Genomic DNA, 21,780 nt, shown 5'->3' with positions numbered 1-21,780 from the left:
GATGTCCTTCAGTAGGTGAATGGATAAACTGTGGTACATCCAGGCAATGGAATACTATTCAGCATTAAAAAAAACTAAGGTATCAAGCCATGAAAAAACATGGAGGAAACTCAAATGCACATTACTAGGTGAAAGAAATCAATCTGAAAAGGCTACATACTGTATGATTCCAACTATGTGACGTTCTGGAAAAGGCAAAACAATAGAGACAGTAAAAAGACTGTGGAGGAGGGTGCGTGGGAGGTGAGAAGGCAGAGCATAAAGGATTTTTAGAACACTGAAACTACTCTGTATATTATAATGATGAATATGTATCATATGTCTGTCCAACCCAGAGAATGTACAACACCAAGAGTGAACTCTAAGGTAAACTACACACTTTGAGGGATCATGATCTGTCAATGTAGGTTCATCTTTGGTAAAAAAATATACCATTCTGATGAGTAATAGTGATAGTGGGGGTGGCTATGCATGTGTAAGGGTAGGGGAAATCTCTGTACTTCCTTCTCAATTTTGTTATGAAAAGAAAGTCTTTTAAAAAGTTAAGTTACTGGGGCGCCTGGGTGGCTCAGATGGTTGGGCGTCTGCCTTCGGCTCAGGTCATGATCTCGGGGTCCTGGGATCGAGTCCCGCATCGGGCTCCCTGCTCTTTGGGAGCCTGCGTCTCCCTCTGCCTTTCTCTCTCGCTCAGTAAAAAAAGAAATAAATAAAAAAAAAAAAAAAAAAAAAAAAAAGTTAAGTTACCAAAATAAAGCATTTTTATTTTAGATTTTTTTTAAGTAATCTCTATCCTCAATGTGGGACTAAACTCATGATCCCAAGATTAAGAGTTACACACTCCACTGACTAAGCCAGCCAGGCACCCCCATAATAAAGCATTTTTAAATAAATAGTTGAGGAAAAATATTATTTGAATCAACTACTAAAACACCTATGTATATGAGTTTGAAAGAAAGTGAAAATATTTCTAATCATTTATTACCAAAGTATCATCACCAAACAATGAAAAAAAATCTATATATTGTAACTATTTGCCACAAAGGCAAAAGGACCTTACCATTTCTGCATAATCTTGCAACAGTGATGCCATTGCAAATCTCAGGCAGATGAAAAAACTAGTCATTCACTCATTCTTTAGAACGTAGTCCAAGTTTACATCAGTGTGTTGGTCTTACAGTACTAGGCTTGTCATTTAATTGTCATCTAATCCATTAAGTTAATAAAACGAACAACCTTGGGGCGCCTGGGGGGCTCAGTGCGTTAAGCGTCTATCTTCGGCTCAGGTCATGATCTCAGGGTCCTGGGATCGAGCCCCGAGTTGGGCTCTCTGCTCAGTGGGGAGCCTGCTTCTCCCTCTGCCCTTCCTCCCCTTGTGTTCTTTCGTTCTCTCAAATAAATAAATAAAATCTTAAAAAAACAAAAACTAACAACCTTGTTGTAAAAAGTTCTCCAGTTCTTCAATTCGTTCTTCATAGTCACTTAATTCTTCTCGATGACGACGACTTATTTCTGTCAATTTCTGCTGGTATGCATTTTGTAAAACTGACATTTCATGTTGATGGTCATCGATTTCCTGACTTCGAGTCTGTTTGAGTTCCTTAAAAAATAAAAACAAGGTTAACTACATTTATAATCAATGACATACCTAGCCATTTCATTGTTGTGCAAAAGTCTGTATTAAAAATAATTCTCTGAACATGCTAAGGCTGTAAAGAATTTAAACACAGGCCCCAAATCTGGACAAATCTGAAAAATTCAACTCTTTCCTTTCTTGGGTCTTAAGAACAGTTTTTCTACTTTAATGAGAGAATACCAGCAAGAAAAAAAATGAAACAAAAGTTGAGTAAAAATATCTTGGCTACCCAAGTTAAGACCACCAGTCTCTCTCCTAAGGAATCTGGATCTTGAGCTTAGTCCTTCAAAAAAGGAAATTGTTAGGACCACAAGCAATGTGATAGCTGCACCCAGAAAAGTCTGTCCACTGTGTCCCACTATCTAGATCCCTGATCCTATTCCCATTCCTGTCCTGCCCAAGACCAGAATGCTCAATTCTTCTTTTAATCCTGGGGACAGACTACCCTGGGTCCTTCTAGTAAATCCTCTTTTGCTTTACTTAGCCAGAGGTGGTTTTTGTTGCTTATAACCAAGAATCCTAATCAGTAAATTAGCTTCTATTTCCCGAGAAAACAAGTTATTCTTTAATCCTGTGCACTTATTTATGTGCCAGCAGTTGGCAAGCAGCTTCACATTTAAACCTTAAAATGATCCTACAAGGCAGGTATGATGAAATCTACTATACTGATGATAAAACGGAAGCTTGGAAAGATTAAGTAACTTGCTCAAAGTACAACAGCTGGTAAACAGCAGAGTCCAGGATTCAAACACAAGTCTGACTTGGGACCCCACCCATGTTAGTATTGTAATAAAAATAAAACCAAAAACGAAAAATTCTACACCTGACGATAATTTTTTTTTTTATTTCAAAGAGTTTATTTATTTGAGAGAGAGAGAGAGGGAGAGAGAGCACGTGCCTATGTGCAAGAGAGGACAAGCAGGGTGGGGGGGGGGAGGAGCAGAGAGAGCGGGAGAAGCTGACTCTCCACTGAGCACGGAGCCCAACATGGGGCTCAATCTGGGACCCTGAGATCATGACCTGAGCTGAAGGCAGACACTTAACCAACTGAGCCACCCAGGTGCCCCATATGCCTGACAATAATTTATACACTAAAAACAATTCATTGCCATATGATACAATTATGTAACTAAGACTTTTCTTGAAATAATAACTGACAAAAAGTAGCAAAATTCCACCATTAAGGGAAAATAATTATTCACAATGAACAGTATTAACATTTCGTCAATATCCTTTAACCCTAAACCCTGAAACTTCAGCAACCTTGGAAATGTTTTAATAAAGACCATTTTGGTAAGCCTCGGTGGCTAATCGTCCAACTCTTGATTTCAGCTCAGGTCATGATCTCAAGATCATGGGATCAAGCCACACGTTGGGTTCTGTGCTCAGTGCGGAGTGTGCTCCGGATTCTCTCTCCCTCTCCCTCCCACTCACTCTCTAATACAAAATCCTTAAAAAAAAAAAAAAAAAAAAGACAACTTTACAAGATGCAATAGCAAGTAGAGACTAATGAAATATAAACTACTTAAAAAAACAAATGTTCAAAACCAAGTGATTTTGGAAAGAGACATTTTATATACCTTGCTGTCATAAAGGATGAAAATACAAAATGGTAAAAAGAAACAATCATAATCTATATAATTAGTTTTATAACAGACTTCTATTAGACTCATACTTTTTTTTTTTTAAGACTTTATTCATTTATTAGAGAGAGACAGAGAGAGCACATAAGCAGAGGAAGAAGCAGACTCTCTGAGCCCCATGCGGGGCTGGATCCCAGGGTCCTGGGATCGAGCCACACGTTGGTCTCCCTGCTCAACGGGGTGTCTGCTTCTCCCTCTCCCTTGGCCCCTCCCCCTGCTCCTTCTCTCTCTTGCTCTCTCTCAAATAAATAAACAATAAAATCTTAAGAAAAAATAGTCATGGGACGCCTGGGTGGCTCAGTCATTAAGCATCTGCCTTCAGCTCAGGTCATGATCCCAGGGTCCTGGGATTGGGCCCGGCATCAGGCTCCCTGCTCCGCGGGAAGCCTGCTTCTCCTTCTCCCACTCCCCCGCTTGTGTTCCCTCTCCCGCTGTGTCTCTCTGTCAAATAAATAAATAAAATCTTAAAAAAAGAAAAAGAAAAAATAGTCATTGTTCCAACAAGCTCCTTACCTTAATGATACTTTGCAGTTTGCAGATTTCACTTTGATCAGAGTTATTTGATCCTTGTGCTTTAGAAGTCTAGATCATTAAAACAGAATTAGAAAATAATTGTATTGGCTTTCTTGTAAAAGAGAAAGTCACAAACTAATTTTATTAAAAAATATTTTTCAGGGGCACCTAGGTGGCTCAGTCGGTTGAGCATCTGCCCTCAGCTCAGGTCATGATCCTGGGGTCCTGGGATCGAGCCCTGCATCAGGCTCCCTGCTCAGTGGGGAGTCTGCCTCTCCCTCTCCCTGCTCATTCTCTCTCTCTCTCAAATAAATAAAATCTTTTAAATATATATATATCTGTATTTTTTTTTTGGCGGGGGGCATTTCCCAGACAAATTCGGATTAAAGAATGCCAAGCACCTTTTAAAGAACCCAGTCCAATTGTGAGTAATACACAACAAATAAAAGATAATTTTCAAAGGGCGTCCAGGCTGTCAGTTAAGCATCTGACTCTTGATTATGGCTCATCCTAGGCAGTGTTTCCTAAAATGTGTATCAGAATCACCTGAGGAATTTACTTGTTTGAATGCAATTTCCAAGGCTCTAAAATAGGCTATGAAATCCTAATTTCTAATGGTAGGACAGAGAATCTACAATTTTATAGTACTTTAAAAACTACTATATTTTTAGAGATAAGGTGGACAAACTGATCGTTCTAAGATTTATTTTGGATATTGGGAATGTCTAGCAACTTGGGAAGTAAAAAGGTAATTTTAATTGGCAGGGTTTTTCCTTTATGTAACTAGATCGCACTCACAAAAAGAAAATAATTTCTTTACTTATATACTTTTTCTCCACACTGATGAAATGAAATCCAAATGTACAATGTTCCAGTTTCCTTTGGGTCTCATGTTGACTGACATTAATAGTATATAGAATCTGATGTATAAAGTGAAAAGTGTCCCTTGAAAGAAAGTTTATGCCTCAAATAGCAAGGATTTAATTTCTTTTTTTTTTTTTTTTAAAGATTTTATTTTTTTTTATTTATTTGAGACAGAGAGAATGAGATACAGAGAGCATGAGAGGGAGGAGGGTCAGAGGGAGAAGCAGACTCCCTGCCGAGCAGGGAGCCCGATGCGGGACTCGATCCCGGGACTCCAGGATCATGACCTGAGCCGAAGGCAGTCGCTTAACCAACTGAGCCACCCAGGCGCCCAGCAAGGATTTAATTTCTAATGTACAAAAAACAACACACAAGTTTAACATATTTTATACCAATGATCAGATTTTCATTTTACACATAACTGATAAGAGGAACCTCAGAGAACATCTACGCAAGTAGTTTCAAATCTGGGGTCTTGGAGCCCTGGAGTTGCCATTTAAGAAGCCCCAGGGACTCCATGGGAAAAGATGCTAGTTCATCCACAGCAACTCCATTTTTATCTCTTTTAAGTCCTGGACTTGTAACTTTTTATTTTAAAACATGGTTCTGTTGCTCTCAATATATATACATATTTTTAAGATTTTATTTCTTTATTTGGCAGAGAAAGAGTATAAGCAGGGGGAGTGACAGGCAGAGGGAGAGGAAGAAGCAGACTCCCCGCTGAGCAAGGAGCCCAACGCAGGACTCGATCCCAGGACCCTGGGATCATGACCTGAGCCAAAGGCAGATGCTTAACCGACTGAGCCACCCAGGCGCCCAGCTCTCAATTTTTTTTGAAAATTTCTTCCAAATATTCTATAGAGGGGGAAACAGAGGCTGAGAAAGAAAAATGACCTGACCAAAATCACTCAGAAAAATCACTGGCAGAATTAGAACACAGGTGTTCAATTTCCTAGTCCAGGGTTCTTTCTGATACCAAAAGTTCCACATATAGAACCACTATTTTTCCTCACTAATAGTTTTCAAAGATTCATGATAATTTTACCTACCTGAGCAATATGCCTCCAATGACCAACTTCAGATTCAAGTCTTGAAACTTCATTTGACAACCTGTTTATTTCTTGTTGTGATGAAATTATGTCACCAAAGTCCATGTCATCGTCGTGGAAAGCTGAAGCATGGTGACTGACCCGATAGCCAAAGGGAGAGGATGCAGGGGCTGCCGGTACGCCACCAGCTCCTGAATGTGTGGACTGAGCAGCTGACTGCAGCTTCAGCAGCTGATCCTGCAGTGCGATCTGTCTTGCTTTAAGATGGCTGATCTCTACCTACACATTTATAATCTGTATTTTAGAGAAGGTACTTTAAAATAACCATACTGATGTCTTTATAGACTCATAATGTTAAAAGTTATAATACTTTAAGATTATCCAATGATGGTAACTCTTTCAGCTGAATCCAAGTCTTCTATAACACCCCAACCAGTACATTTTTATTTAAAAACGAAACATGACTACCAGTTAAAGCAGAGATAATGTTTCAAATAGTACAAAGATCAGAATATCTCACTCATGTCAACTAGAGCAACGAAATTCTCAGTTAAACATGGGCTTAACTATCTTCATGTATCAGGTAGTACAGACAATTTCCAAGGGTTCTATTTGTATTATCAAAGCATAAGTGGTGGGAAAATGAAAGCTGCAGTAGTCTGTGTATTAGAAAGTTTCTTTGAAGCATCTGCTGGAATAGTCTTATGTTACTGATTATGGCGGAATTTAGGCTTAAAATGCACCAGAATCAGGAGTAACTTTGTAGTGGTCTGTACAATAGCTGGAAGAATGCTTTATTAATCCATTCTTAGATAACAGTGAGCCTGTGGTTATTATTAGCCCTTGAGTCTTAGAAAGAAATCATATAATGAAAGAGGCCTTGGCTTTAGCCTTGGAAAAAGGAGCCAGTGAAAATTTGACTTTACTCAGGGAAAGAACGGTATAAAAATTCTGAGACCCTTAGTGGAGTTTTGACTAAGAGGGGGCAATACTAACTCACTGTCCAAAAGAAATTATGAACATACGGACTTACCACAATGCCATATCCATTCTCAGTGAGAGATTACTCAAAATATAAAAGTGAGTAAGCTAGGGAGAATTGAGATAAGCTTTCTGTAAAATACCTACCCCAAAAGACATGCTGCCACAAAGGAGAATATGATACTGGGAATTGGCCAACAAGTAACAATATTTCTACACATGTAAAGCCAAGCAATTAAACAAAAACCAAACACAATTATGTCAAGTGTCATAACAAACAGGTTTCTCGTACCAAACCCCTTCTCTAAAAAAAAAATTTATGAGAGAGCACACATTTCATTCATTTGCCCATAACTGACATGAGTTAAATTGCATCTCTGGGGAATATGAACATCATGAGGGCAAAAAACAGCAGAACTTAAGTATACTCATATATTATCTTTCATTCTAGTACAAAATACTGAAATCCAAAATTATTTTCAAGTGTAGCTTTAATACAAAGAAAGTTCTCATTATAAAACTGGTATTTATATCAAGTTATCGAATTTAAAAAAATGCAAGCTAATAACAAAGAGGCATTTCTAAACTAAAATGCTTAATTTGCCCTCTAATATCAATAGTTAAGTAGAAAATAAAATGCCAGATTTTCCACAGCAGTGTTTTCAATTAGGATGTAAGCATGAGAATGACCTATAGAGTTTCTGAAAAATACCAATACCAGGGCCCCTTCCCAGTACACCAAAATCAGAATCTCCTGGAGGACATAAATGTGTATATTTTTTTAAAGTATCATGGGTGATTCAGCTGTAAATCCCTGGGTGGGAACTACTGCACTATTGTAATATTTATAAGTCAGTGCTGATCAAAGTGGTCTGTGGACTGAAGGTATAAATGTTTACTACCAGTGGGCTTTTACCTTTAACTTGAATTTGTAATTTTCTTTTCTTATATTCATCTTATTTTTGTAGTAATTTATTTTTATTGTATTTTATGAAGTCAATTCCCAACAGATTGGAAATTTAAGCTCTTATTTATCTTTATCTTTAACGTGGCTTGCTTTTATTTTTCAACTTAGTATGTTACTGAAAGAACTAAAAATCAGTGCATGTAAATTTTAAAAACTCATATATGGGGATGCCTGGGTGACTCAGTCAGTTGAGCATCCAACTCCTGGTTTCGGTTCAGGTCACGATTTCAGGGTCGTGAGTTCGAGCATGGTGTCAGGCTCCATGCTCAGTGCGGAGTCTGCTTGAGATTCTGTCTCTTCCTCTCTGGCTACCCTTCCCTCCCCCACTCTCACACATCCTCTCTCGCTCTAAAATAAATAAATCTTTACACTTGATCTTAGCCAAAATGCCAAGAAGTGATAAAAATAAATAAATCTTTTAAATAAACAAACAACAAACCAACTCATATATGAATTTATGGTAGAAATGAATACTTAATCAACAAACTAAAGAAAACCCAAATGATCTGGATAATAAAACAAGGAACAGCTCAATTCCTAAGAGTATTTACTGAATTCCATTTATGTACTACACCCTGAAGATAATTTAAAAACAAAATGAAACATGGAGACATAGTCTATATTTTAAGGATTCATTATAGCGCTGTTTAAATTATATAATATCTATTACCAGCATGGCAAAGAAAAGATAAGCCAATTCCAAAATAAACACTTCTAACACTAAAGGGAAAAAATATTTATAGAACAATGTAAGTCAACTTAATATACTTAATATTCTGTTTTTCCATGGAAGTCAAATAAATGCCAATTCAAGATATATGAACACTGGTAGTCAAAATCATTTTTAAAAACGAAATGTCATTAGCAATGATCACACTGAGTCACCATTTTAAGTAAATAGAGGAAAGATTAGGTGTCATAAAATCAGAAATTATAAGCAACAGATGCCTGAAGATACTTTATTGGAAGAGTTTTCTGCTTTTGGAAGTAGGAAGTAAAGGTTAGCTTACAAAATATAAATTTAACAGAAAAGCTTAGAGTTCTTGTTAAAACAGTGGTATCAAACTGAGTTGGGAATTACTAACTTCATCACCCTTTCAGTATTTTTATGGATCTGTATATAGCTTGATTTATAACTCTTAAAAACCTTCCTAAAAACATTCCTAGGAAATAAATATGAAGTAACTGTAATAACTTTTACCTCCTTCTGTTGTAGTTGATTTCGATAACTTGTAGATTGCTGCTTTATTTGAAGCTCTGACGCTTCATGCTTCTCTTCTAAATCAGTACAAAGTTTTTTGAGTCTCTCATTCTAGAAACAAAGAAAAAAGTATTTTCAACAAAAAGACTAAAAGTAAAACATGTTAGTAAGTTATGTGCATGGCATCATGAAAAACATATCACTTTATACAGAAAAAGATATAAAATATAAAAGTTCTCAGGCAGAATTCTGGCCTTTGAAATATAGTTTTAATTAAAGCTACAACAGTGAGGTGCCTGGGTGGCTCAGTCATTAAGCGTCTGCCTTTGGCTTGGGTCATGATCCCAGGGTCCTGGGATCGAGCCCCGCGTCGGGCTCCCTGCTCCACGGGAAGCCTGCTTCTCCCTCTCCCCCTCCCCCTGCTTGTGTTCCCTCTCTCACTGTCTCTCTCTCTCTGTCAAATAAATAAAAATCTTAAAAAAATAAAAATAAAAATAAAAAAAAGCTACAAGAGCAATAAGCATGTTTATAGAGATTATGCAAAATTCTGAACCAAAGTAAAAAAAAAAAGTATATCCTGTTCAGTTTGATTTTCTGCTAAAAAAAAGCCAATAATCAATGTTTCCCCCATCTCTGCATATCCAGGGTCTAGCATATAATAGGCAGTATATGTCTGGTTAATGAATAAACTAGATTACACATTTCAACTTGTGTTTTCTTCCCAAACATAACTTTTTAAAAGTAATCTTTTTAAAAAAGACTTCTCGCTGAAGTACCGGTAGGAGGCCAAAGCTTCACATTACCTATCATACCTTCCATACTACCTATCTGCTAGGCTCCTGAGGCACCTCTGAAAAATCCAATTTGAAAACCATACTAGAGATCAGTTCAAAAACTAGTTAGAAATACACAAAATATTCTAATTCAATGAAATCTAGATATCACAGTCTTTTGTTCTAAGATTTTGGAAAATACATTTTAAAAATTACTTAAAATTTTGGGACACCTGGTGGCTCAGTCAGTTAATCGTCCGACTTGGTTTCAGCTCAGGTCATGATCTCATGGGTCATGGGATCAAGCCCTGTGTTGGGTTCCCTGCTCAGCGGGGAGTCTGCTTGAAAGATTCTCTCCCTCTACCCCTCCCCCCACTCATGCTAGTACACACGTGCTCTCTCAAATAAATAAATCTTTTAAAAATTTATTTAAATTCTATGTACTCCAATATTAAATTACCTTAACCTATTATCATTCCTTGAGTTTCAATGAATAAGGATATTATGGAGCAAAATAAATGGGCACTAAAGCTTTCTGCAAAAGAATTTACAAATTATCACAGAAACTTAGTAAGACTAAGAATTCCACTAATATATCTACAAACACAATTTAACAATGAAAACTGAGAGAAAGGTGACAGATGTGGTGGGGGAAAAAGTTCCTGCTAGAAGGTAAAGACTTTTTCACTTTGAGAATATCACCTGTTTTTTTAGAGTCTAGGAATTTCTTACATCAACAGATGTGAAAGTTATGATCCAGAGAGATTATATAAATACACAGAGAAAAATCAAAGGAATAAACATAAACCCTAGTTTGGGAGTCTGCCTCCAGAAATCTAATACAGATTTTGTTATCTTGAAGAAATAGAAATAAGACCAGGCCCATGCAACTAATTACCTTCTATTCTTCTGGTGGCTTCTGCAGAACTTTCTGTGAGCTTTTAACATGAAAAACACCAAACATAACTGAAGCAACACGATATAGTGAAGTCAAAACCCAGTCATAAAAGCCCACTCTAGGCTTTTTCAGATAAAAATAACTAAGGCTATTTGTTGAACTCTGGTTAATAACTAGAACTTGAAAACTTCCAATTTGGCCAATAACTAATTGCTTGTCTGCCCTCACCTCCCTAGCCATGCGAGAGTCACAGTTAACAAAGTACATGAAGGACAGATTCTCTTCATGTGGCTGATCTATGACATTACTTGTGAGTGGCCATATTTTCTATTATATGGAATATGGAACCAGGATGGCTTGTCTGATGTGAAAGGAAAATGAATAAACACACGTAAAGAACAGAGAAGTAAAAATGAGAGAGACAAATCCCTGGTGGTCTGAAGTTTTGCTTGCATCCCCTTTCTAAAATCTGGTTATGATTTCTGCCCATGAAATTCATGAGATTCTCATATCCTTATATTATTCCATCATGCTCAACCCTTGTTATACCATCAAGGTCTACTGGAACCAACTTTACTTTTTGAGTTTCTTTTTTGAGCAGTCCTAACTATCTGTAAGGACAGATACTTAAGACTTTCATTCTTTCTTAGACGTCTTCTAACAAACAAAGAAAAATTACTGATTTTTTAAATAAAATAAAACTCAGAGCACCTGGCCAGCTCAGTTGGTGGAGCGTGCAACTCGATCTCGAGGTTGTGGGTTCAAGCCCCACACTGGGATCAGAGATTACTTCAAAATAAAATCTTCAAAATAAATAAATAATAAAATAAAATAAAACTCATTCTATCTTGCAATTACCATAAAGGGTCATTGAGCCCTTTATAAACCTAAGAATATTCACGAGGTTATAATGACCTTGTTTTTCTGTCTTTGAAACATTTTGATATTTTATCATCCTAAAAATTATTTTATCATTATTCACCAATTATTCTCAAGTAGGTTAAAAAAAAGTCTTATATAATAAGAAAACAGAAGCCTGACAGAATCACTCAGAAGAATGACGCAATAGTGAAATAACCAGTTTTCTGACTGCAGTGCCCGAAGTACTGTACCACCTTTTAAAAAGGAAAAAGCTAGAGACACCCACCTCAGCAGCGTCTTTTTGGTTTTATTGTTTTTTGCTTTCAGTGAACACATGAAAATTCAGAACTTTTGTTTCCACAAAGAAAAGAAAACTGACAGAGGAAACATTTCAGTTATTAAGACAACTTAGAAGACAAATGTGAAGAGACAGAAAACAGCATTCCAGAGTCTGATGGTTGTGGTGAGCAGGTTGTAGAGGCAAAAATCCCAGCCAAGTCTTCAAGTAAAAATACCCTAGAGGAATTTTCTCAAACTCCAAAATTAATGAGTGAACAATATATTTCTAAGAACAAAAAAGAAATATGGTGTTCTCATCAAGTTAGTCATTCAACAGGAAAAGATTTTACCTCACAATATTTTGTGACAAGGCCCTGAGCCATCCCACTTTGCTAAATGGCTATGTGACGGTATTCTTTTACTATATATGATATTTGAACACCAACATTTACTTGATATAGTTCATACGTGGACAAATGCTGTAGCGAGGTGTGTATACAAAGGTGACTGGGAAGAAAAAGATAACATAAAGTGAAAAAAATTCAGTGGACTGATCATTCTAACTGGTATTTATATATCTAATTGGTATTTATAAATCTAATTGATATTTATAAATTGGCTTTGTAATTATGGAGCAAAGATGACAGTCATCATCTCTTCAACAAAATCATAAGCCATCAAAGTTTTAAAAAATACTGGTTTTAATGACATGAGAAAAACCAAAGTCATGATCAGCTGAAACCTATTAGAGATGTAACTGAAATCTGGAATCAGTACCTACAAAATAACATGCATTTCAGTTCATGCATAAGAGTTATTAAAAAGCAGTTAACTGCAAAGAACACTGTCTATTTTGAGTATATATGTTTTCCTTTTTTTTTTTCTTTAAAGATTATTTATTTATTTATTAGAGAGTGAGCAGGAGAGAAACAGCATGAGAGGGGAGAGGGTCAGAGGGAGAAGCAGGCTCCCCGCTGAGCCGGGAGCCCGATGTGGGACTCGATCCCAGGACCCTGGGATCATGACCTGAGCTGAAGGCAGTCGCTTAACCAACTGAGCCACCTAGGCGCCCGAGTATATCTGTTTTCAAAACCAGAAATATATGGAATAAAAATATGGACTTGCCATAAAGAAGTCCTTTTTTTAAAAGATTTTTTATTTATTTTTTTTGAGAGAGAGAATGAGAGAGGACAAGAGCAGGGTGAGGAGCAGAGGGAGAAGCAGACTCCCCACTGATCAGGGAGCCCGATGTGGGGCTTGATCCCGGGACTCCAGGATCATGACCTGAGCCTAAGGCAGCTATTCAACCGATTGAGTCACCCTGGCGCCCCGCCATAAATAAGTTCTTATTAAAATTTCTAATAAAGTTTTTCACTATCACTTTATTCCTACTTCTGTAAATTACTTCCAAAATGATTTAATATAAAAAAAATTGGGGTCACCTGGGTGGCTCAGTCGTTAAGCGTCTCCTTCGGCTCAGGTCATGATCCCAGGGTCCTGGGATTGAGCCCCGCATTGGGCTCCCTGCTCCGCGGGAAGCCTGCTTCTCTCTCTCCCACTCCCCCTGCCTGTGTTCCCTCTCTCACTGTGTGTGTCTCCGTCAAATAAATAAAATCTTAAAAAAAAAAAAAAAAATTAGGAGTTCATTGGATCCAGATGGTAAATGTGATGAGACTTTTTCTTGGTATAGAGGGTTAAATTGAAGAAACCTAACTAATTCAGTCAGCTTCAAATATTAATGTCTGTAAGCAAATCTAATTTCCTCTGGAAAACACAATGCCCTCTGTCTATACTAAAACTTTCTAAATAGGGCTGCCTGGGTGGCTCAGTTGGTTAAGCAACCAACTCTTGGTTTTGGCTCAGGTCATGATCTCAGGGTTGAGGGATCGAGCCCCACAGCTCGGAGCCTGTTTGAGATTCTCTCTCCCTCTCCCTCTGCCCCTCCTCCACTCACGCTCTTTCTTTCCCTAAAATAAACAAACAAAATCTAAGACTTTCTAAATAGAATTTTATATTTTTTAGTTTCCTGATGGCTTTAATCATAGCTTCACCTTATTCCCTTATTACATAGTCATGTATGGGGTGAGGGTATGAAGTGTTTTTGTGCTGACACACAGCAAGAATCAGTCACCTTAGAAAACAAAGCCCTTGGGAAATCCAACAGTCTCTTTTCTTCTAGCATGTGAGTAGCTCAAGCTACTGTGAATAAGCATCAAATGAGGAAGGTGGCTTTCTTTCATTTGGGGATGCATTATACCAAAAATATTTCTAAACACTAGAATCATGCTTGCATTAACCCCCCATGAGAGATTTGAAGTGAGATCAACAGGGGGACAGAAGAGTTCTCTCTCCCCTCTCAAGCTCAAGAGAGAGCAGACATTCACTAAGCAGGTTCACCCTATTTACTTTTTTCCCCCAAATAAGACACTGGTGAATTTACCTAAATTAATGCCACTACATACATCTCTGCCATTTAATTCTTCTGGATGGGCCTATACTAATTAATGAGTGCTTTCCCAAGGATTTCTTAGGGAGAGAGAAATTTTCTCTCTCAGCCGTACAAAGAAAGAAGTATTAAGTTCATCTGTCACTGAAGCATCTACTTATTAGGTAATTATACCTAACACCTCAAGTGTCACCAAACTGCCATCGAGAATTGAGACAGAATACCATGACAATCCCTCTTGAGAGGTCCCTCTACATCCACCTTAGTAATCTGGGCCAGAGTTCAATAATGCTTGTCAGTAAATATTTTCTGGTATTTTAAATTCAATTTTCTCTGTTTATGGGTTTAGCAAAGAGGAAAACATGCTTACCACAGTACCCTAAAAATATATTTTAATGAAATATTAAGTGTTCCCTCATTATTCTTATCCACAGGCTAAATTGTTGAGTGTCATTAGTACTTTACAGTAGATCCCATTTTAAATCATTTCATTTTCTTTACAGCTTTCCTTTGAACCCTTCCCAAGTTTTCCTCATCCCCATTAAGTACAATGTCCAGAGGTAGTCACCACGAGGCACTAACAATGGGAAAAAAAAAATGGTAAAATTAGTTATACCTATACTCTTCTTTGTGTACAAATATCACTTTTTTTTCATGTTAGCAGATTAAAAAGGTCTAGACTAAATAGAATTGCATTCTTCATATTATACGTCAATAAATGTACTACTGCAATTGAGCACACTGTCAGAACACGGTAATTCCTTGATAAATTGTTGCCACTAGTATTTCTACACTAGGCCACTTTCCAACTTCCAGGACGTAAAAGATGATGGGAATATTAAACAGCAAAGTGGAATAATATGTAAATAATATTCTTCATCTAAAAGATGATGATAACACTGAAAAAGAACTGGGATAAAGGGGAAGAAATAAAACTGGCAAGCAGTGCAGTAAAAAGAGAGAACTGAAAAACAGTGTAAGTTACTGTCATGCCTTCAAAAAAGAAAAAAAAAAATCTTAAGTTCAATAATAGTCTTTAATTTTCCTTACCTCTGATCTTAAGATTGTATGAATGGCTTCAATTTCCTTTCTTCTAGAATTAGGTAATTCTGCTACGAAAGAAACAGCATATACTGAATATATGATCAACACCATGTGAATAAACAGGCATTTTAAAGTACATATATTTCACTGAGCTTTCAACAGAATGGTATGCTGATCTGAGAATAAACTCAAAAGACGTATACCACTTGATTTTTTTTTTTTTTTAAAGATTTTATTTATTTATTCATGAGAGACAGAGAGAGAGAGGCAGAGGGAGAAGCAGGCTCCCAAGGAGCAGAGAGCCCGACGCGGGACTCGATCCCAGGACCCCGGGATCATGACCTGAGCCGAAGGCAGACGCTCAACCATCTGAGCCACCCAGGCGCCCCGTATACCACTTGATTTTTATCACAATTTCCTATTGCCACATATGTGCTTTATCATCATGTAAGTCATTCTTTTTGCCTATCTTTTTTTTTTTTTTAAAGATTTTATTTATTTATTTGAGAGAGAGAGAATGAGAGATAGCATGAGAGGGAAGAGGGTCAGAGGGAGAAGCAGACTCCCTGCTGAGCAGGGAGCTCGATGTGGGACTCAATCCCGGGACTCCAGGATCATGACCTGAGCCAAAGGCAGTCGCTTAACCAACTGAGCCACCCGGGCACCCCTATTTTTGCCTATCTTTTGTACCTAGGTAGGACATCTACATTTCCCCCCTGGAAGTGTTCATTAAAATTTTATTATGGAAAATTGAGTTTTACAAATTAAATCTCTCTCTGTGGGCTTAGTTTAATTTTAGACGAAACTTATACAGCTGGGGTTTAGGCCCTACTTCTAACTTCTGCTCCCAATCTATCAAATAATAATAACCCCTAAATAAAGAATAAAAATGCACTAAAAAAACCACTTATGTCAAGTAACATGGGCATTATTTAAAATGGGAATGAGCTCAGTCTGCTCTTGTACATTTTCATTTAAAAAGAGTCAGAGGGTGCCTGGGTAGCTCAGTCGTTAAGCATCTGCCTCCTCCGGCTCAGGTCATGATCCCAGGATCCTGAGATCGAGCCCCACGCCAAGCCCCACGTCGGGCTCCCTGCTCTGCGGGAAGCCTGCTTCTCCCTCTCCCACTTCCCCTGCTGTGTTCCCTCTGTCAAATAAATAAAATCTTTAAAAAAAAATAAAAATAAAAATAAAAGGAGAGTCAGAGACAGGGCACCTGGCTGGCTCAGCCAGTGGAGCATGTGACTCTTGATCTCGGGGTCGTGAGTTCAAGCCCCACATCGGGTGCAGAGTTTACTTAAAAAAAAATAATAATAATTTTTGTGGGGCGCCTGGGTGGCTCAGTCACTGGGCGTCTGCCTTCAGCTCAGGTCATGATCCCAGGGTCCTCGGATCGAGCTCTGCATCAGGCTCCCTGCTCCGCGGGAAGCCTGCTCCTCCTTCTCCCACTCCCCCTGCTTGTGTTCCCTCTCTCACTATGTCTCTGTCAAATAATAAATAAAATCTTTAAAAATAATAATTTTAAAAATTAAAAAAAAACCCAAAAACAAAAGAGAGAGTCAGAGGTCAGCTCTGTCAAAATGGCACTGTTGATGCTACCAGAACATCATCATCAGTTAAGATTTTTTTTCTAGGTGCTAGTATTTTTCATTAGTCACAGTACTTTAATACCATAGAAATAACTTATCTGAGGGAAAAAAAAGAACTCTGATTTACAGTTTAAATCAAAAGAAGATACAAGTGACATCCAATAAAGAAGAGTGACAAACCCACTTTTCTTGTTTTGAAAATCACCAGGTGCAGGTGCTTCTGTGGTTGTTTATACATCTTGCTTGAACTCTGACAGGATTGTCTAACTGCTACTCAGAACAAAGAGGAGGGTCATTGTTAGAAGCAGAAATTGTTTCAAAGAGGGATAAAAATAGGTTTATGCAGCCCTCCTCTCTTACCTCCTTCCAAAAAAACACACACAAGAAAACCAAAAAACCTGGTCTTTTTAAGAATAAAGGGGAGATATTATGCAGACCAAAAAATTCTTCCTCGCTGAGGGAAAACAAAACAACAGCTACTCTTTATTAATGCTTGCCATCTGCTAGGCATTTTACACTCATGATTTCATTTAATCCTCCCAACCCCATGATAGGTATGATTACATCTATTTAACAGATAAGGAAACTCTGCTTTATAGAGGTTAAGTATTTAAAAATTTGCCAAAGACCCACAATCTATAATGCATGGAAGTGGAATTTCAACCCATGTCTAATTGAAAAGCCCAAGTTCCTAACCCTGAATAAATCAGTACAGTTTTGGTACAAGAGCAACTTTCTGGTATGTACAAATATGTACTTCAAGCTGTACCAACAGTGCTATTGTGAAACTGTTATCTTGTTCACTGCTGGCACAGGGTAGACGCTCCATAAATACCTGTTAAATGAATAAATGAACTGTACTCTGACCCTTTAAATGATTTATAAAATCAATAAATTAGGTGTTAAGCAAGTCCTATTTTAACAGAAAGGGAAATAATAAAAGCATTGAGCAACTTTGCAGATTTTTAATACTGAGCAATTTTTTTTACTGAGCATCTACTATGTACCAAGGAAGGTGCCAAACACTGGTAATATAAGGATAAAAAAAATATATAGTCCCTACCCTGGGCATCAAGAAAAGAGGTAAATTATAACTCAACATGGTAAGTGCTCTCAAAGAGAGATCCACAAGATCACATGCAATCAACTCAGCCTGCCATGGACTGAGAATGGTTTCACCAAGTACCTGGCACGCGAGCAAAGTCAAATAGGAAAAAACTGTTTTCCAAGCAAAGAAGGGTAGAGGAGGAAGTAGAAAAGGAAGGCCTTTCCATGCAGAGGCTTGGAGTTGTGTAGGTACTTCACAAAGTTCCATGTGGCAAAAGCTCTGGGTGTAAGCGCTTATGTGTGTGAACATGCATATGTATGGCAATTTGGAGAGAAGAGGAGGTAATAAGAGGTAAGACTAGAAAAGGGAGGTTGACCTCAGATAGGATAGGTTTCTGGTCTCCCAAAACTAAGAGGTTTGGATGTTACCCTGTAAGGAACAGAGCTAAAAGATTTTAAAGCACCTATGTTTTAGAAAACTGGCAGCACACAGAAAAAGAAAATGGAAATGGAGTATGGAGAAATGGGTGACAGGATGGGAAGGAGAAAGTGCACAGGAGAGAGAAGGAGGGAGGTCTGAACTAAAGGAAAGGGGTAAAAAAGGAAAGGACGAATATAAGAAACAATTCTGGTATAGAATGAATAAGATTTGGTGACCAACTGGAAACAGGAAATGGAAAAGAGGCAAAACAAAGGTGACAAAGACTTCTAGTTCAGTAGATTGGGCAGATGATGAAACCATTAAGAATGAGAATACAGAAGTACATTTGACAGGAAGAACAAATGCATTCCACCTTAAGCCTATAGGACAGTCAGGTGGGGGGGGGGATGCATATTTTCTAGGAATAGCCAACTGTTTTCCCCTACCTAGGCTACAAGGAGAGACTAGTCATTTCTCATGTCATCCAGCTCTTTTCTGTTCTAAATTTCAAGGTCACACGATCCTTTATGGAACACAGGGAGAGAGAATCCCTTTCACTCTCATCCTCAACCTGTCCCACCTGATGCAACTCCCACCCAAGGTGTACTCCAAGCAGTAAAATGGATTTCAGCAGCTCTCCAATGCTTCTCCTTTCTAAAAAGACAGAAATTCTAAATATACTTTCTTCTTCTCAAACTATCTTTCTCTACTTCAACCCAATAAACTGGAAGTTTCAATTATATCAGGATAAAAAAATTAAACCAGAATGCTAATTAATTTATAAGAAATAAAATTAGCCAAGGAAGTGCTCTCATCCAAAAGACCAGCCCATCATCTCTGTGGAGGCAGACTTCCATTGAAATTAAAGTACTCTTGGGGCACCTGGGTGGCTCAGTCTTTAAGCATCTGCTTTCGCCTCAGGTCATGATCCCAGGGTCCTGGGATCGAACCCCGCATCGCGCTCCTGCTCGGCGGGAAGCCTGCTTCTCCCTCTCCCACTCCCCCTGCTTGTGTTCCCTCTCTCGCTGTGTCTCTCTCTGTCAAATAAATAAAACCTTTAAAAAAAAAAGAAATTAAAGTACTCTTTAATTAATAAAGAAAGAACTCTTTAGATCTAAATACTACTTGCGGAAAGAAATGTCAAGAAATCAAAATATTAACGTAACTATCGATTACTATGTAACTCTGGGTCACTATTCATTAGTAAAACAAAACAAGGACTTCAAAAATGAGTGAAAGTTGCTAAGGATTGGTAGCGTATCTTCCTTGTTTTATTGTCGAAGAATGGGCAATTAGGCACAAAAATACATTTCAGCTGGAACGCTGTGTCACCAGAATAAGCAAAAACATAAATAGGAAAAACTTATAGCCATGTTTAACAATATATTCAAGTCAGAAAGGGCTTAAGATTCACTAAATATTTTAATGAGTTGTTTCAATTGTTACAAAACTCGAAGGAAAAAAGTAACTATGTGTCATGCACAGATACTTTTTAATTGTGTCAGTATAAAAGAAAAGGATCAAAATCAGATCCGCCCCCAAGCTAAAGGCAAAGTAAGCGGTGGGCGTGGAAGAACCAAACAAAAATAAACTACTCCATGTAGGAGCAGTTTCCCTCCACTCTGACATACCCACAGTATTCAATGGGAGAAGAACCAGAACTCTTCCCCGGACCCCAGTGTCTTTCATCAGAGAAAATCTGTTAAGAGGCAAAAGAAGTATAACGAAAAAAGGGAGGACTGACACTCCCGACGAATGTAAGTGGGAACCGATCGGGCGCTCCCAGGGTCCCAGAAAAGCCCTCCCTCCCATCGCTCCAGCTGTTACCTTCCACTTCCTCCGTGCCCTCCATCAACATATCCTTTGTAAAGTTTGAAATCTGGTCAGTGAGGGAAGCCAGGCTGCCTCCGACTTGACCCAGAGACTGGCCCAAGCCGGAGCCGAGGCCCCCAAGCCAGGACGACATCGCTGCGGTTTAGAGAACGATCTGGTCCGCTCCGAGAAAAGCGTCCAGCGTCGTCGGACGATCCCGCCAAATGTCCTCGAGCCGCCGCCTTCACGGGACCAATCCAAATCAAAACACTCAAGATTCGATAACACAATGAGGGGTTCCTAGGCAACGCCGGCTTCGGGGGGCTCCCACTAACCGCCGGACTCTGCCTAGAAACGCAGAGGCCTGACCTGGGACGTTACCAGGGGCCCGCCTCCAGTGCCACTGTCAACCCCGCGAGGCCTGTGCTCATTCCCACGACTTCCCAACGTCCAGGTTGGGCCACTTCTTCCTCTGCTTTAGTGACTTTCCCCAGTTCCGTGGGCAACTCCTGCCAACTCGACGCCAGCCGCCATGACACCCACTCTGAACGCGGCAACGGATCATAGAGAGGCGCCGCGCTGGCGTAGAAGGGCTCTGCGGAGCTGCCGGACGTGTCCTTGGCGCAAGGGAGCATGGGATCGCGGAGGACCGAGAGCGGGCGCCTGGGGCCGCGTACCTCCGGCGCAGGGGGCAAGGTCAGCTTCCACGTAGCGCCCCGGCTTTGGCCTCTGAGGGAGTGGTCTCCAGAGCCAGGGGTGACGCGGCGGTCCCCGCCCGCTGCACCTGCCCTTCGGGCAGAGCCCTTCGTCAGTGGGTGCCTCTGGAAGCCGGTGTGGCCCGGGAAGCCCAAGAACCCTCACGGTGTCGGTGAAAGACCTGAGTGTTTAATTCTGACTACACGCAGCCAGCGGTGCGAGGGCACTTGGCAGCGTCGCTGCACTGCGCAGCAAGCGGTTTTACTTATCACAGTTACTGTGCTGATTCTGCAACAGCCTGTCGGGCTGCTCTGTGCCCAACACTAACGATAGGAGCTCGGGATACACAGAAAGGATGGGCTGCAAACTCGTGTCCAGGCAGGAAACACACGTTGGTTACTTTCTGTAGTAGTCATTTTTCCTGGTAGCTTTACAGCTCATAGTTGAAACCCTGCCTTCTCTAATATACCAAGAGCTTTGTTCATGAAGCCGGTATAGCCCATGAAGTTAAAACACAGACCACCTTTAAAAAAAAAAAAAAAACTCATTAAAGGACAGCAGGACAACTTACTATGAAGAAGTGCTGTTCTAACAGAAACTCTCCTATGGTGTTGGTGGCACTAAGTGTGCAAGTGCCCACCCCTCTCACAGTCCTGTTACACGAGTGGGTGCACACAGCAGAGTGTCCTGCCTTGCTTGAGGGGAAGAAAGGTCACGTGACTTACAAGTACTTGCTGCAATGGTACGGGCATGCATTACCTGGCCAGAGGACTATCACGTTTTTTGCTTTGAAAAGAATGGGTCTGCAGTCCTTTTAAGCATAGCACTAAATATACTGGCATCTTTCTCTTTGATTTTGTTTACAAGAGGGGTCACTGCAGATTACGCTATTTGTGACTGGAACATTGGGAATGCCTCCACTATTTAGAATCTGATGGCACCAGGCAATAGCAGCTCTCCCTGAAACCTGAATGCTTTTAAAAGAAAATTGCATCCCATTCTGGAAGTGTTTATTAAATGTTTTATTTGTAAGACATCGGGCGCCTGGGTGGCTCAGTTGGTT

General features: G+C 39.2%; 1 protein-coding gene across 2 annotated transcripts in view; it reads right to left on the bottom strand.

Moving 5' to 3' along the window:
• Positions 1-20,251, bottom strand: part of TRIP11 (thyroid hormone receptor interactor 11) — a 63,494-nt gene extending 43,243 nt beyond the window's left edge. The window contains exons 1-6 of one of the 2 annotated variants that reach the window (XM_044917895.1): positions 20,037-20,251; positions 15,159-15,220; positions 8,852-8,962; positions 5,703-5,981; positions 3,790-3,858; positions 1,432-1,597 (exon numbers count right to left, since the gene is read on the bottom strand). In XM_044917895.1, coding sequence (XP_044773830.1) covers positions 1,432-1,597; positions 3,790-3,858; positions 5,703-5,981; positions 8,852-8,962; positions 15,159-15,220; positions 20,037-20,175 — 826 coding nt within the window. In that variant the 5' untranslated portion in view covers positions 20,176-20,251. The remainder of the gene's footprint in view (positions 1-1,431; positions 1,598-3,789; positions 3,859-5,702; positions 5,982-8,851; positions 8,963-15,158; positions 15,221-20,036) is intronic. The other variant, XM_044917896.1, reaches the window with a different exon arrangement.
• Between the last annotated feature and the right edge of the window lie 1,529 nt (positions 20,252-21,780).

This window comes from Neomonachus schauinslandi, chromosome 9 (genome assembly GCF_002201575.2).
Source record: "Neomonachus schauinslandi chromosome 9, ASM220157v2, whole genome shotgun sequence".
In the NCBI taxonomy this organism is placed as follows: domain Eukaryota; kingdom Metazoa; phylum Chordata; class Mammalia; order Carnivora; family Phocidae; genus Neomonachus; species Neomonachus schauinslandi.
This window is presented reverse-complemented; position numbering and strand designations above follow the sequence as displayed.